General features: G+C 45.6%; 1 protein-coding gene and 1 gene segment (V, D, J or C); both read right to left on the bottom strand.

The window, feature by feature from the left end:
• Nucleotides 1-1,755, bottom strand: LOC128404064 (pre-B lymphocyte protein 3-like). The segment is given in 2 exon segments: nucleotides 1-737; nucleotides 1,505-1,755. Coding segments are annotated over 2 exon segments (393 nt in total).
• Nucleotides 1,756-3,481: 1,726 nt separating this feature from the next.
• On the bottom strand, nucleotides 3,482-14,324 carry LOC128404423 (E3 ubiquitin-protein ligase TRIM11-like). Its single transcript, XM_053370029.1, has 5 exons — nucleotides 13,481-14,324; nucleotides 10,828-11,229; nucleotides 7,491-7,513; nucleotides 5,698-5,798; nucleotides 3,482-4,863 (listed from the first exon to the last, which is right to left on the bottom strand). The coding sequence occupies exons 1-5, from the start codon at nucleotides 13,817-13,819 to the stop codon at nucleotides 4,295-4,297; spliced, it is 1,434 nt and encodes a 477-aa protein (XP_053226004.1). The 5' UTR covers nucleotides 13,820-14,324; the 3' UTR covers nucleotides 3,482-4,294.
• Nucleotides 14,325-15,770: the final 1,446 nt, after the last annotated feature.

Here is a 15,770-nt window from a genome sequence, read left to right as displayed (position 1 = left end):
GGGGACTTGAACCCTGATTTCCAAGGTCCTAGTCTGAGCCCTAACCACCAAACCACACTGGCTCACCACATTTTGTACTTCTGCAAACCTTTAGATTCCTCCTCCCCACCCCCAAGCCTCCAAGGAGCTCCTCCTTCTCTGTAGATGGCGACATTTAGCTACCTAAGGATCTGAAATCAGAGAGAAGGGATTTGCTATTGGTCTATACAAGTGGGAACTGAAACACAATCATGGTTTTGGGGGTTTTTGTTCACTGCCCAAACTACAAAAATAGAATCTAGACTCTGACAAGTGTCTTCATGCAAATCCATCTGCCGGATTGACTTCCTTATCAGCTGTGTCTATAGCCTATTCCCCAAGGGGATGGGATGGAGTTTTGGTCTTGGTTCTCCCTTAAGCTAAAGCACTGTGGTATTCTCCCCCGGCCGATGTCAGGCAGTAATAGATGCCGTCATCCTCTGCCTGGACCCCAGAGATAGCGAGGTAGCAGGTGCTGCTTTGGGCATCTTTGAAAGCAGAAAAGCGATCAGGGACCCCCGAACCTTTATGTTGGTTCGATTCATCTTTGTAATACAAAATGCGTTTGGGAGAGCCCTGGTGCTTCCGCTGGAGCCAGACGATGGTGTGGCTTGCGATGGTTGTGATGCTGTCGCCGGACAGGGTGCAGGGGAGCTGAGTGACATTTCCTAGGGGTGCCAGCATAGAGCTAGGCTGGTTCAGCATCACTTCTGCATTGCCTGTGGTTCGAAGACACAAACACAACACAGAGACATCAGCAGGTTGTTTTTAAGGCAGAACAGCAGGTACAGAACATGCTGGTGACCCTTGGGTGAGCCTGTGAACTTCGAGTCTTTCATTCCATAACCCTGAGGTGGGTCACGTCGCTGTCCACAGAGATGCAGCTTTCTACAAACATCAGAGGCTGGATCCATGTTAAGTTAGCTGAACATATGTCCCACTGAAATCTATTTGATTTGTCGCCCACCCTCCCTCTCAAAGGGCGGCAAACACACAAGCAATAAAACATGTTAACGTAATTCCAGGACAGATGTGGACTGGGAAAGATCTCCACCCAAAAGCCCTGTTGGAAGAGGGAGGTCTTCTGCAGGCACCAAAATGGCAACAGAGGTGGCACCTGTCTGATATTTAATGAGAGGGGATTCCAAAGGCAGGTGCCACCACACTAAAGGCCCTGTTCCCATGTTATATGGAGCAGACCTACTGATAAGATGGTATCTGCAGAGGTCCTCTCCTGCAGAGTATAGAAATCAATGGGATAAGTTCAACTTAAGTTCCACTGATTTCAACGGAAAAGTTTGGCTCCAGCCCAATGTCTCCATCTGAGTAGCAAGGATGGGATTGCAGAGATTGTCCCCTATCCAACCGCAGATCCAGTTTGCAGTCCTTGTCCGTGTGTAATTCTCCATATGGCAAGGCAATAAGACCTAAGTCTCTGCCAAGGCGTCTAGAACTGAATCTGTAGATTCCAGGAGATTGCCAGTACCTGCTAAGAAAAGACCCAGAAACCATAGAGCTGGTGCTAGCAGAACCATGGTCTAGCAGCATTTACGGAGCAACCAGCCTTTTCAACCTTAGTACAGCTCCCAGCCCCACAGAAATCTTTAAGCACATTTAAGAGGTAGAATTTCAGAGGTGGAGCAGAGGCAAAGTCTGGATGCAAATGAATCCCTTCAGGCTGTGGGCATACAAATGTTTGTTTCCTAGCCAGAAACATAAGAAGCTGCCTTATTCTGAGTCAGACCACTGATCCAACTAGCTCAGGGGTGTCTATACCGAGTGGTAGTAGCTTTCTAGGTTTTCAGACAGGGAGTCCTTCCAGAGCCTACATGAAGATACCAGGGATTAAATCTGGGGTCTTCTGAATGCAAAACAGATGCTGAACCAATGAACTACAACAATTCTTTGAGGAGGAGGAGGAGGAGGAGGAGGAGGAGGAGGAGGAGGAGGAGAAGAAGAAGAAGAAGAAGAAGAAGAAGAAGAAGAAGAAGAAGAAGAAGAAGAAGAAATAATTTTATTATTTATACCCCGCCCATCTGGCTGAGTTTCCCCAGCCACTCTGAGTGGCTCCCAATCAAGTGTTGAAAACAATACAGAATTAAATATTAAAAACTTCCCTAAACAGAGCTTCCTTCAGATGTCTTTTAAAGATAAGATGGCTGCTTATTTCCTTAACATCTGATAGGAGGGCGTTCCACAGGGCAGGCGCCACTACCAAAAAGGTCCTCTGACTGGTTCCCTGTAACCTCACTTCTTGCAATGAGGGAAACGCCAGAAGGCCCTCGGCGCTGGATCTCAGTGAACGATGGGGGTGGAGACGTCCTACACCATTATTATTATTATTATTATTATTATTATTATTATTATTATTATTATTATTTTATTTGTATCTCGTTGATCTGACTGAGTTGTCCCAGCTACTCTGGGCAGCTTCTAACCTATATAAAAACATAATAAAACATTGAACAACTTCTCCATATAGGGCTGCCTTCAGATGTCTTCTAAAGGTTGTATAGTTAATTATCTCTTTGTCTCGGGATTACATAACTCCATACCCTCCATCATTTCTCTGATGAAAACAGGAACATCCTAAGGAAAAGTGAGAAATTTTGGGATCAAATCAGAAACCGGAACAGCTTCTCTAAATCAGGGACGTCCCTGGAAAATATGGACACTTGGAGAGTCTGCACTTGACCATTTTGATCAGCAGAATTGGCCCTACTAAAGAGTTGCCACATAATGTCCACTCCACATTTATAAGAACTTGATTGTTTATTGTGGCAGCTCTCACACTTTGGAACTCCCTGCCTATTGAGATCAAGCAAGTGCCTTGAAGACACTCTTTTTGCTGCCTGCTAAAAACATTCCTGTTTAGACAAGCCTATCCAGATGCTTACAAGACGTGGGTGGCGCTGTGGGTTAAACCACAGAGCCTAGGACTTGCCGATCAGAAGGTTGCCGGTTCGAATCCCCGTGACGGGGTGAGCTCCCGTTGCTTGGTCCCTGCTCCTGCCCACCTAGCAGCTCGAAAGCACAAAGTGCAAGTAAATAAATAGGTACCACTCCAGCGGAAAGATAAACGGCATTTCCGTGCGCTGCTCTGGTTCGCCGGAAGCGGCTTAGTCATGCTGGCCACATGGCCCGGAAGCTGTACGCCGGCTCCCTCGGCCAATAAAGCGAAATGAGCGCCACAACCCCAGAGTCGGCCACGACTGGACCTAATGGTCAGGGGTACCTTTACCTTTACCTATCCAGATGCTAAGAAATTTGAGGGATTTTTTTTTAATCTGCTTACGTTATTTAACCTTTATATGTTTTAAACTAGTGAAATGGTTGAAGACCCCCTAGGACTGGGGTGACCCAAAACCAATAAATCACTCAGAGGTGGAAAATATTTTTCTTTTTGTTTGTTTTTAAACATGTAACAAGCTTTATTAATAGTCTTACATTACATTACATATATATAGTGCATCTCTTAAAGTAAATTGAAATTTCAATCATGTACACAAAAAATGAAAAAAAAACTATATACTTATCCTTTCTTACATAATTATGAACCTTAAGCTTCAGCTGTATTTATGCTACTTTTTATGTGATTATTAACAAAGACTATTAGCAAAGATTATTCACAAAAAATATCATAAAGACTTTGGACTTCCTGTCAATTCTCGTTGTATGATTTTATTCTAATAGTGTACCTACCATTATTAATCTATTCTTTCTATGTTCTCTAATACATTCTTATAGCAATTTGTGCCATTGCTCTTATTTCTCATATAGTTCTTTATCCAAAGTCAATCAAATGCTGCCATAGACGAAAAAGCACTGTATATTTTTGTACATATCTCTTATATTTATCCCATTTTTGTGCAATTTCATGTCTTGAACTGCTTGAAAGCTGCACAGGTTTGTCCATAAAATCTGACGGTTTGGGCAGAGTTTCTCTGAAGCTCGTGCATCGTCCACAGGGCTGTGTCAACTGAGGCTACCGGGGGAGGGGGGTTGCTTCACTGCTTCTTGAGGGCTTCCAATTGGCAGATTGAAGTGCTTGCTTGGTATGTATACATTGCTTGCTGTTTTGGAATAAAACCTTTAATCTTCCCACTCACTTGTGTATTCTGTATTGCTTCTGAATTTTAAAAGAAGCGCCTTGCCTTTGGCAAGACACATCCCAACTCCTGGCCCGCAGATAAAAGATTCAGCAATGCATGTTCAGGAACCAGTAGTCATTCGTGAGAACCATTTGCCCCATTGCCGCAGAGATGTGGCTTTCTCCTCAAGAGCATTTCAGGGTGACACCACGTTCTACCCGCAAATAGGGAATGACCATCTCCCTGTTAAAAAAGGCTGAACAGAATTTGAAGATCGGTTTGTCCAAATCAGCATCGAAAAACTCCACAACTCCCTTTTCATAATCCAGGGACACCTTGATCTTCCTGGGAAGACGTGCCAGTCTCAACATGGTCCACTTGGGAGAAGTAAAAGCCCAGAGGCAACGGGACGGAAGAGAGTCACTCAATGAGCCATGGCCAGAATTCCTCTCCTTTCCCACAGCCCAGATCCCACAATAAGGACTAAGGCTGCTCTTTGCATTCCTCTGGAAAGATTCTCGTACAACCCCCACAGCCCACTCAGCCTCTTCCTCCTCAACCTCCATCCCCACCTCCACCTCCCACCAATGTTTTCCTGAAACAAATCTCTCGCAGCCCAGGACACAGGGATCTAAGTGAAACCTCTCAAGGCTCGTGGGCACGTCCTGCTTTCCATCTCCCCATCTCACGCTTTTCAGGTCATCAGACACAATGAGGTATGGATATGCTGTGCTTGGATCCAGAATTATACTTCCTGCAGGACAGAAGGAAAGTGGAGATTTGATGAACGTAAAAACAAGCCCAGCTCGATCTAATCAGAGACCTGTCTTACAGGTGCAGAACTGAGACCCAAGGTCCTCTTGAACTGGTCCTCAAGGTTCTCTCTAGGCCACGCCTCCTCCCCAGGCCACACCCCCGGAAGGCGCTCCTGGAAGGAGATGTGCATGGATGGAAACAGAGGAAGGTGCCTTATACCTTGGTCCATACAGCACAGTCTCGTCTATTCAGCAGTTCTCTGGAGTTCCAAACAGGGTTGTCTCTTCCCCAGCTCTACCTAGAGATGCTGAGAATTGAACCTGGAACCTTTTGCATTCAAGGCAGATGCTCTAGCTCTGAGCTATGGTTTTTCCCCCAACTAGGCTTCTAATGAGAACAGGACTAGATGTCAACTACTGTTGAGAACAGGACTAGATGGATTGGGTATTAGGGATCAGTTTGGGCATCATTTGCTAGAAGCTGGGTGTCAAATGGAGCAACTGGATGGAGCCCCTTTGCAGGAATTGATTGATCAATTGGCTAGCCTTAATAACATAAGGGAGTCTAGAGTGCCTATTGTAATGCATCACAGTTCAGTGCATGATGGCGTTCTGATGCAGGTCAGAGGTCTTGGCCAATCACGAAAATCCACCCACCGGGGGTGCGAGCGCCAACATGCCAATCCACCTGGGAGGCGGGTTTTGTCACACACACCCTAGGCATGACACCCAGGACGGACCGCACCCACACACACACCCCTTGCCATGCCCCTGAGCACTAGCAAGTCTCTGAGTTCAACGTATTTTCCCGCTCCCTTGTTTGCCCCCAATACCTTCCCATTTTCCCGTAATCTTGATCAGAGCAATTTTTTCCGGTGAGCAACTGTTGGGGTGATTAACCAAGTCATGCCCCACTTCCTCCTCATCTTTGGACCTGGAAGGGAAGATGGACAGCTTTCAGTACTCAACAATCCCCTTGCCCTCCCATACAAATGTGTAGTAAGAACATACAAAGAGAAGATGCTGTGGGGGAATTAATATATGAATCCCTGTGGACTCACTTGTGTGGGTGAACAACAAAAGAACTGACTAGGTGGCTAGATTCAAAACACAGGGCTAGCACACAGAAAGCCCCAGCAGAATTTAAAATCAAGTCCCAACTTGCGCAGCAGTACAGCATAGGAATAGACTGTTAATCCTGTTTAAAAGTTCTGTTTAGTCCGCTGAAGCAACAGACCTCATTGAACACACCACACACTGCTAAGTTTAAAATTATTTACTTACCTATTCAAAAGTCTGATACATGTGTTGTTCTGTGTAGAAAATACAGCAAGATACCGTATTTTTCACTCTGTAAGATGCACTTTTTCCCTCCTAAAAAGTAAGGGGAAATGTGTGTGCGTCTTGTGGAGCGAATGCAGGCTGCGCAGCTATCGCTGAAGCCAAAACAGCAAGAGGGATTGCTGCGTAGCGATCTCTCTTGCTGTTCTGGCTTCTGGGATAGCCGTGCGAAGCCTCTTCAGGGCAGCGGGAACGTTCCTCCCGTTGCGCTGAAGAGGCTTTGCGTTGCTTTCGCTGAAGCTTTGCATTGCTTTCTTCAACAAAATTTGATTCAGAATATTTTTTTCCTTGTTTTCCTCCTCTAAAAACTAGGTGCATCTTATAGAGCGAAAGACACGGTAGCTTCAAGCATGTGTTCTAAGCTTGGAGAACAAGCTTAGGCACATCCTCCTTGGTCAGTTACATTGCATGGAGAGCTAGGGAGGGAGGGAGGGAAGGCTTCACTTCCTTCCTCTCCTGAGGAGAGGGGACATGACCTAGCTGAGTGTAGGAATCTAACTCTGTGGTTTTAACCCCTTCATGCACTAACTAGCCCTATGCTTGCTAGTTATGCTTGACTGCAATTTCCCGCAGATACATTCACAGATAAGAGTCCCAGTCTGACATTTTGAGCCTGGAGGTCTCTCTCCCAAGAACATTTCAATCTAGTGAACCCTCTAGACCAGGAATGAGCAACCCATCGCTCTGTCCAACTCTTATTAGCCCCAGTTGCCCTGCCAGGGGTCAGAGATGATGACAGCTGTAGTCTAAAAACATCTGGAAATCCAAAGGTTCCCCAACTCAATATCATTCCCCATGCCTCACACTTCAGAGTGAAATTGACCAGAGGAGAAAGCAGGGGTTACATTTGAGGGAGATTTCCTGGTACTGCTCAGGAATTCTAAGAAGTCACAAAATCAGTGCAGTGTTGAAAGATTCAGTCCAACATCGTGATTAAAAATGGACTCCAGTTCTATCCAGACATAGACAATAACCTGTTCTTGATCTTCAGACCATGCACAATTGACTACAAGATCGTAAGAGGTGTCCAAAGGCACAGACCCATTACTCAATTTCCAAATTTATGTTTTACATGTAAAAGGTTGTAAGGGTAAATCAATGTTGTCAAGGTTAAAAGGGTATTAGAAAAAGATTTCCCACCCTTGCTTTCAATGTTGATTGTACATAGCAGAATTTGTTGTCATACTTGTAAGAACATGTTGTTTTCAGTGAAAGAGAACCTGTTCTGTAGTTGTGTGTGTGTGTGTGTGTGTGTGTTTGTATGTGACAAGAAAGAGTTACATACCTGTTCAAGTTCCTTCTGATCCCCTGAAAGAGAGAACAAGATAAATGAGGTCTCAGCTACAGGGACAGAACATAGAATGAGTTTGAATAGAACATAAGACGCGACAGCGCATCTGTGGGTCGCGTTTTGCCACTTCCATGCATGCGTGTGACATCATTTTGAGTGTCTGCGCATGCACGAGCGGCAAAACCCAGAAGTAACGTGCTCCATTACTTCCGGGTTGCCACGGAGCGCAACCCAAAAGCGCTCAACCTGAAGCACATTCAACCCGAGGTATGACTGTACCAGTGAATTTCTTCTCAGGCTCAGGAAAGAAAACGTAGAACCACAAAATTATTCTCTGGCTCAGATGAAAATCCTGGATGTGTGACGCTTCTGCTGGCCAGGGAACATGGGAATTCTCCTAAACTCCACATTATGAGCTAAGCAGTGAATGATTCACCAGTCTTGAGGGATCTTCTCTTCTTTATTCCCTAGGTCCTGGGGCAAGTGTGGGGACATGCAGGCCCAGGGGCCAAATGCAGCCCTCTGGGAAGCTCTCTTTGGCCCCAGGACATATCCTCCACTACCCTTCTCCTGTCCTAGGATGTGTCCCTTTTTTGTGGAATATTTTATTGGTTTTATAATAAAATGACTTTGATCACCTCCAACAAAACCTGTGCAATGTTATGTGAACACTTCAGTCGCATATTATAAGGAAAACTGAGCAGGGACACTGCCTAATAACTGAATCATTGAATGCATCCTCAAAGGTTCACCAATCTGTGACAGATTCTCTGTAAGTAAACACGAGCAGTTGGAGGTCTGTCATTAACATCACTTTATTTACATGGCTGATAATACAGGAACTGTACTTTGTCCATCCTGTTTAGTTTGGCCTCTAACAACCCTTCTGTGTTGCATTAAATGCTTGAAAAGAGACACATCCCAAAGTGTCCCTTGCCAACGTGTCATGGCTTTCAAGTGGGAGGGAATCTGTAAACAGGCAGTGGTAAACTGCAGGTTTAAAGGTAAAGGTAAGGAACCCCTGGACAGTTAAGTCCAGTCAAAGGCCGAGGGAGCCGGCGTTTGTCCACAGACAGCTTTCCAGGTCATGTGGCCAGCAGGACTAAACTGCTTCTGGCGCAAGAGAACACTGTGACGGAAACCAGAGAGCACGGAAACACCACTACCTACCCACTACAGTGGTACCTATTTATCTACTTGCACTGGTGTGCTTCCGAACTGCTAGGTTGGCAGGAGCTGGGACAGAGCAACAGGAGCTCACTCCGTCGTGGGGATTCAAACTGCCAACCTTCTGATCAGCAAGCCCAAGAGGCTCAGTGGTTTAGACCACAGCGCCACCCGCATCCCTATTGGTAAACCTCAGGGCAGTTAGGCAGTTAGGTCTTTATGTATAAGAGGAGTCCACATCAGTATCTGGTGACAGAAGGGCCACAGCAGGTTCCTCATTGCTTTTGTGGTATATATCTTCATCTTGAATCTCACCTTGTCAGGTAAAACAGGGAATATGCAGGAGAGATTATTTTGAGGAGCTATGGAATGTATTTGTAGAATATTTACTGTTAAAACGGAAAAGGGTCAAACCATCGCAAGAGGTGTTCAAATTTTGGGAGGTTGGATAGTTACAATGGAATGGTCTTGGGAATGGGGTGTACATTTTTATTTTATTTCTTATTTTTTTTAAAAAAAAACCTGGTTTGTACAGTCAAACCTTGGTTCCTGAACACCTCCATTATCGTATGTTTTGGCTCCTGAATGCCGAAAACCCAGATGTAACTGCTCTGGTTTTTGAACAATTTTCAGAAGCTGAACGGCTTCCGGAGAGTTTTTATATTTTTTCTACATTGACTTTGCCTACAGCCATTTGAACCTCAGTTGTCGAACATTTTGAAGAAGAAGAAGAAGAAGAAGAAGAGTTTGGATTTGATATCCCACCTTTCACTCCCCTTCAGGAGTCTCAAAGCGGCTAACAATCTCCTTTCCCTTCCTCCCCCACAACAACCACTCTGTGAGGTGAGTGGGGCTGAGAGACTTCAAAGAAGTGTGACTGGCCCAAGGTCACCCAGCAGCTGCATGTGGAGGAGCGGAGATGCGAACCCGGTTCCCCAGATTACGTGACTACCGCTCTTAACCACTACACCACACTGGCTCTCCGTTTGGAAGTCGAACGGTCTTCTGGAATGGATTACATTCGACAACCGAGGTTTGACTGTACCACTTCAGACTAAAAGCGGGGGTGGAGTGAATCTCACCTTGTCATGTCCCTGCTGGGGGAGCCCTACACCAAGTTCTGAATCAGGCTCCATCTGGGGGCAGGGAGTTGGGGTCCTCAGACAAGACTAAGTAGGGGCTGTTCACAACCAAGGTTAGTCCTCTGACACTGAAGCCAAATGAGTCCTGAGCCCTAGAGAAAGGCAGTGCCCACTACAAAGCCAGCCCATTCCCATCAGTGGTCAGTTACTGGAAAGGACTCCTCAGGAGTAAAATCCTCCTCTCAAGAAGATGTCCGGAGAGAAGAGACTTGATAATAGTCAGCTGAGGTTCAGGTATGAGTCTAAGTAAAGGTAAAGGGACCTCTGACCATTAGGTCCAGTTGTGACCAACTCTGGGGTTGCAGCGCTCATCTCGCTTTATTGGCCGAGGGAGCCGGCGTACAGCTTCCAGGTCATGTGGCCAGCATGACTAAGCCGCTTCTGGCAAACCAGAGCAGCGCACGGAAACACCATTTACCTTCCCACCGGAGCGGTACCTATTTATCTACTTGCACTTTGACGTGCTTTCGAACTGCTAGGTTGGCAGGAGCAGGGACCGAGCAACGGGAGCTCACCCTGTCACGGGGATTCGAACCACCGACCTTCTGATCAGCAAGTCCTAGGCTCTGCGGTTTAACCCACAGCGCCACCTGCGTCCCTTTTGGTATGGGTCTAGCAGCTCCTAATTATGTCAGGTGATCCTACCCACTTGTCAAACTTGAGCCATGGGGGTTGGGCAGGGGATAACAGCTACAACACAGGATTCAACTCCCTTCCTATCACCATTAGGGTGGCAAAGATTTCCATGGAACCTGGAGTGCAAAAAAATTTAAAGGACAAATATCTAAACTGGCGGGTGGGATGGACAGAACTGCTCTCCATATAGGAAATTTTTTGGAACTCATTTCTCCCTAATACAACATAATTTTGCATTTTATTTTCACCAATAAATGCATTGCATTTTCCCCTCATATGTATATGCATTCTGTAACCTATTTTGTTTTTGGTCGGAGATCTGCATTGCAAAACATCTGGAAGACACAATGTTTGTTGGGGCTTATCTAGACTACCGTAGTTCCTACCTGTTCAATATGCTCCAGGAGAACCACTGAGTGCTGGCTGTGCTGTGGCGAATGTTCACACTTGGAACATAGCAATTCTCTGTCTTCTTTGCAGAACAGTAGAAGTTTTTCCTTGTGTCTGTCACACAGTTCTTCTTTGAAGCGTTTGAAGTTTTCTAAAATGCTGGTCAGCAGCCAGTTTGGCCGGTAACTCCCTTTCTGAATCTTGGTTCGGCAGATAGGACATTCCGGTGGACCTATTTCCTTCCATGTATCACAGTGATGGTTGATGCAGGCCTTACAAAAGTTATGGCCACAATCTAGAGTCACAATGCCTGTGAAGTAGTCTATGCAAATAGGGCACTTAATGTCTTCTTCCATAACTACAAGCAGTGTGGACGTCCCTTTCGGTATCATGGTTCCCTTATAAATATTAAAAAAATCAGATGTTTCTTAGTAAAGTTATTGATTTAGAAGTACAATTCCATCCACTCCTTCATTTCCTCCCCCCCCCCAACATGGAAATGTAACAGCTGAGTTCTTCTACACAACCAGAGTAATTGACCAGAAAGATACAATACCACCTGTTAAGTTGTGGGTGAACATATCAGACGACACAGTGATTCTTCAAACAGCTCTTGTTTATTCACAGGCCAGAACAGAACTGAACTGAAGGGTTCAACCAGCCTGCTTATATAGATCTCCACTACAACACAACAGTAACCATTTTCTGTAACTATCCAATCACTGAACGTCACTTTCAATCCCTTATTTGCATATGTGGACCTGAGTGAAAACTATCTACAGTATCCCCCTGCTGGCCCAGGGTGAGAACTTCAGTACATAACACCACTGCTGAGGCTTTGTAGGCCAAGGTGTCATTTGTGTGATCTAGAAGTAGTGTAGCCTTTTAAGGCTTTGCCCTCGGGTAGGCCTGCTCTGACAGAGTCTATTAGCCTTTTTGAAGCTCTCTTGTCCTGATAAAAGTAACGGTTTGCCTTGCAACAGCAGAGCAAATGAGCAGATGCTTAGCTAATGCCTTTTGAAAAGCTTTGAGAAGCTTTGAGCCTGCTTTGGGGGGGTGACTTTGGGCCTAGGTGGGGTCACCTGTCCTCACCTTCCTTCATTAGGGATGAATGAATCTGTGCATTCTGGTGTTTTTCTCCCCCCCCCCAAACTTATGTTCAATTTGTCACATTTCTGAACCACTTTGCCAATTTATTAAATAAATAAAAAAGAGCAGCTCATGAAAATTCACCAGCATTTTACAGCACATTTTCTCCAATATACATACTTTCGTATGCAATTTCCTCTACTATGCATTATTAATAGTAATTAAGAATTTTGTGCATCTAACTTGCAAGCCTCAACCCAGTAGGAGCCTGTAGTGGTCAGATGGGATTACCATGAGGAATTATGAAATATACATCAAGCCATCGTGTCCACAATGAAGATATTGTGTTGACTGGGTTTGATATATTGACGATAATTTCTGATTAAATCCTATAAGATTCGACATTCGTGCCCTTTTCATGCCCTTTTGACTCTACTGCCCTTTTCTCTCTCCTCACGTCACGTACGCAGCAGTACACAGCAGTTGCTTCGCCAGGCAGGCATCCTGGGCCATAAAGATTGTGGGCAAGTTCTTTGATGTAGTTTCTTATATATAATCTTAAAATGTTAATCTTGGAGCCAGGAAACAGATCTCACATGAAGGTGGTAGTGATCTGGTCTTTCTGGCCATCCTTCTTATCATGTTTATTTCTCAGCTCTGGGGTTGCCAGATGCACCCCTTTGTAGTTCTCAACTTATTTACCACCCCTTTGTAGTTCTCAAGTTATTTACTACCCCTTTGTAGTTCTCAACATATTTACCCCAAAATATATGCATGCTAATTAGTGTTGTAGTGTAACTTTTTCCCCAGGTGGGGTTTAATGAAATGCTCAGAGGAAATATGATTGGTTCTTACGAGCACTGTGTAAAAGATTCTTTTGCTAATAAAATGGCCTGGTGAGGGGTGTGGTGGACGCACTTTTCTCCGAGAGCCTTGCTGGTCAAAGCCTCGTGTCTTGATTTTTAATCAGGGTCCAATCCTTCCTTTACTTTGCAAACGCAACAGGAGCCAGTTGCAAATCATAGCACAGACGCTCAGTGAGGAGGCTGCCCTCCTCCAATCCCTTCTCCCAATTAACCTCCGTCTCCAGGGCCTGCCCCCATGACATCAACAGGGGGTTCCCTTAGGTCTCAGGTCTGGGCCTTGAAATTTCAGGGTCTGAGATGCTCCTGACCTAGCAACCCTAGTTGATTTGGTGACAACAATTTCCCAAGTCCATCAGTAGGGGAGAGTCTCATTTATAACATTGTACAGTGTCACTTTGTGTTCCTAAAAGACCAAGGTAAAGCGTGGTCCCATCGCAGGTAAATTATGAGCAAGCAGAGGGTGGCATATGCTTTATTCTGTTTTCAGCTTATTGCAGATTTTAATTACTTTTTGAATGTTTTAAATGCTGTTTAACTGCTTTTATCGATAACTTTATTGTTTTATTATTTTTGTTAACTGCTTTCTGGTTTGTATACATAAATTTTATGGAAGAGATACATGTGAATCAATTGAACTTTTTTTAAAGTAAGCAAACCAAATTCATTTCCCTCCCTCCCCTCCCTAGTTTCCTACCTTTTTCTTTCGAACCATTTGATCATCACCCTCACAGGATTCCAGGAGTTCCTCCGGCTTATCACACCTTCCTGTCTTGCTTTTCGCATCTTCCCCTTCTTTAGATTTCGTGGATTCCCCTGCATGCCTTGCTAGCTCATGGTTCCGCCTGTAGCTGCCTTCTTTAAAAGGTTTTCCGCACTGAGGGCAAGAACCTGCTCCATCAGAGTCGCTCCAATACTGGATGAGGCAAGCGTGGCAGAAACTGTGTCCACAGTCAGTAATCATTGGGTTCAAGAAAGGTTGGTGGCAAACGGGGCAAGTCATTTCTTCCTGGCCGAGAGTGCCTCCAGCAGCCATGTTTCCTTCAAAAACAGCCTGAAGCCTTTTTTTTTAGAAGGTAAACACTGGAATGCAATTTCCGACAGGACGCCATGGTGGGAGTGCCTCTCCAAGTTGTAATTTATAGCATGTCAACAACTGCAAACATATGCTGCGATAAAGAGGGTGTGTGGAGATCTGGTTGAAGAAAAGAGAACAACCAGATGCAGACAAATTTTACTCATCTGTTCCAGATTCAGAGCCCCTGCAATGCATTTAATGACACCTTTTTAATTTTGAATAATGTATGCTTTTTATAACTGTATATGTTGTTTGTAGAGGGATGCGGGTGGCGCTGTGGGTTAAACCACAGAGCCTAGGACTTGCCAATCAGAAGGTCGGTGGTTCGAATCCCCGTGACAGGGTGAGCTCCCGTTGCTCGGTCCCTGCTCCTGCCCACCTAGCAGTTCGAAAGCACATCAAAGTGCAAGTAGATAAATAGGTACCACTCCGGCGGGAAGGTAAACGGCATTTCCATGCGCTGCTCTGGTTTGCCAGAAGAGACTTAGTCATGCTGGCCACATGACCCGAAAGCTGTATGCCAGCTCCCTCGGCCAATAAAGCGATATGAGCGCCGCAATCCCAGAGTCGGTCACGAGTAGACCTAATGGTCAGGGGTCCCTTTACCTTTACCTACATTGTTTTGAGAAAAAAATATTGTACAGTGGTACCTCCGGTTACATACACTTCAGGTTACAGACTCCGCTAACCCAGAAATAGTGCTTCAGGTTAAGAACTTTGCTTCAGGATGAGAACAGAAATCGTGCTCCGGCGGTGCGGCAGCAGCGGGAGGCCCCATTAGCTAAAGTGGTGCTTCAGGTGAAGAACAGTTTCAGGTTAAAGACGGACCTCCGGAACGAATTAAGTACTTAGCCTGAGGTACCACTGTAGTGAGCAATGACTGGTTGGCATCCCTCTGTCCAGGGAAACAATGGAGGTGTGCACCTTTGGGAGTGAAGTCAAACTGTTGCAAGGTTGCAATGTCTGCTGTGGCTACAGGATACAGGAGAGACATGTTTTGTTACAGCTGAGGCAGAAGAAGGTGGCCGGTTGTCATGCAATGAATGAATGCAAATACAGTGGTACTTCGGTTTTCGAATGTACAGTTTCATCTTCTTGCAAGGCCCCAGTGATGGCCAAAGACATTGTATCCCCTGTTCCAGACCCAGAGAAACAGGCTGGGACACCGGATGCTCTTTTGCTGGTGTGGTAAAGGAACAGCCACGGCGCTTTACCCAGCTGTGCTAGATCCAGAGAGGGTAGTTGTTATCAGTGATGCTTCGGCTATCAAATGTGCAAGACATGATGATGGTCCCACCTAGAGGAACAGCCTCTAAGGGTTTCAGGGATTGTAGTTGCTGGATGCCGAGACCTGAGAAGGAACGAGGTAAGGACCAGCTTATCGAACTATATCTCAGTGTAGCAAAGTCTGCACAACTGGGAGAGGATGAGAAAGACCTGGGTCTGTCTCAAACTAGTTTCTCTTACCAATGGAGACCAGGACTGTGGCAAGGAACTGGCACCACTCCTTCATGGGGAGATGCAGAGGATCTTCCTGAAAGAGACCTCTCTTTGGCATCCTCCCAGAACTTCTTAAGCCCTCAGAAGTGAGGAGAACAGCCATTGTATGCAAATATAAAAAGGTAAAGGGACCCCTGACCATTAGGTCCAGTAGTGACTGACTCTGGGGTTGCGGAGCTCATCTCGCTTTATTGGCTGAGGGAGCCGGTGTACAGCTTCCGGGTCATGTGGCCAGCAGGACTAAGCCGCTTCTGGCAAACCAGAGCAGCGCACGGAAATGCCGTTTACCTTCCCGCCGGAGCGGTACCTATTTATCTACTTGCACTTTTGACGTGCTTTCGAACTGCTAGGTGGGCAGGAGCAGGGACCGAGCAACGGGAGCTCACCCTGTCACGGGGATTCGAACCGC

Source organism: Podarcis raffonei, chromosome 16 (genome assembly GCF_027172205.1).
Source record: "Podarcis raffonei isolate rPodRaf1 chromosome 16, rPodRaf1.pri, whole genome shotgun sequence".
In the NCBI taxonomy this organism is placed as follows: Eukaryota; Metazoa; Chordata; class Lepidosauria; order Squamata; family Lacertidae; genus Podarcis; species Podarcis raffonei.
The sequence above is the reverse complement of the archived record's forward strand: the minus strand, read 5'-3'. Positions and strand labels throughout refer to the sequence as shown.

Coding starts and splice junctions, on each gene's coding strand:
- LOC128404423 (XM_053370029.1), bottom strand. CDS start 13,819: ATGGCTGCTGGAGGCACTCTCGGCCAGGAAGAAATGACTTGCCCCGTT. Junction 11,230..13,480: donor AAATGGTTCGAAAGAAAAAG/GTAGGAAACTAG, acceptor AATATTTATAAG/GGAACCATGATACCGAAAGG. Junction 5,799..7,490: donor ATCAGAAGGAACTTGAACAG/GTATGTAACTCT, acceptor CTTCCCTTCCAG/GTCCAAAGATGAGGAGGAAG.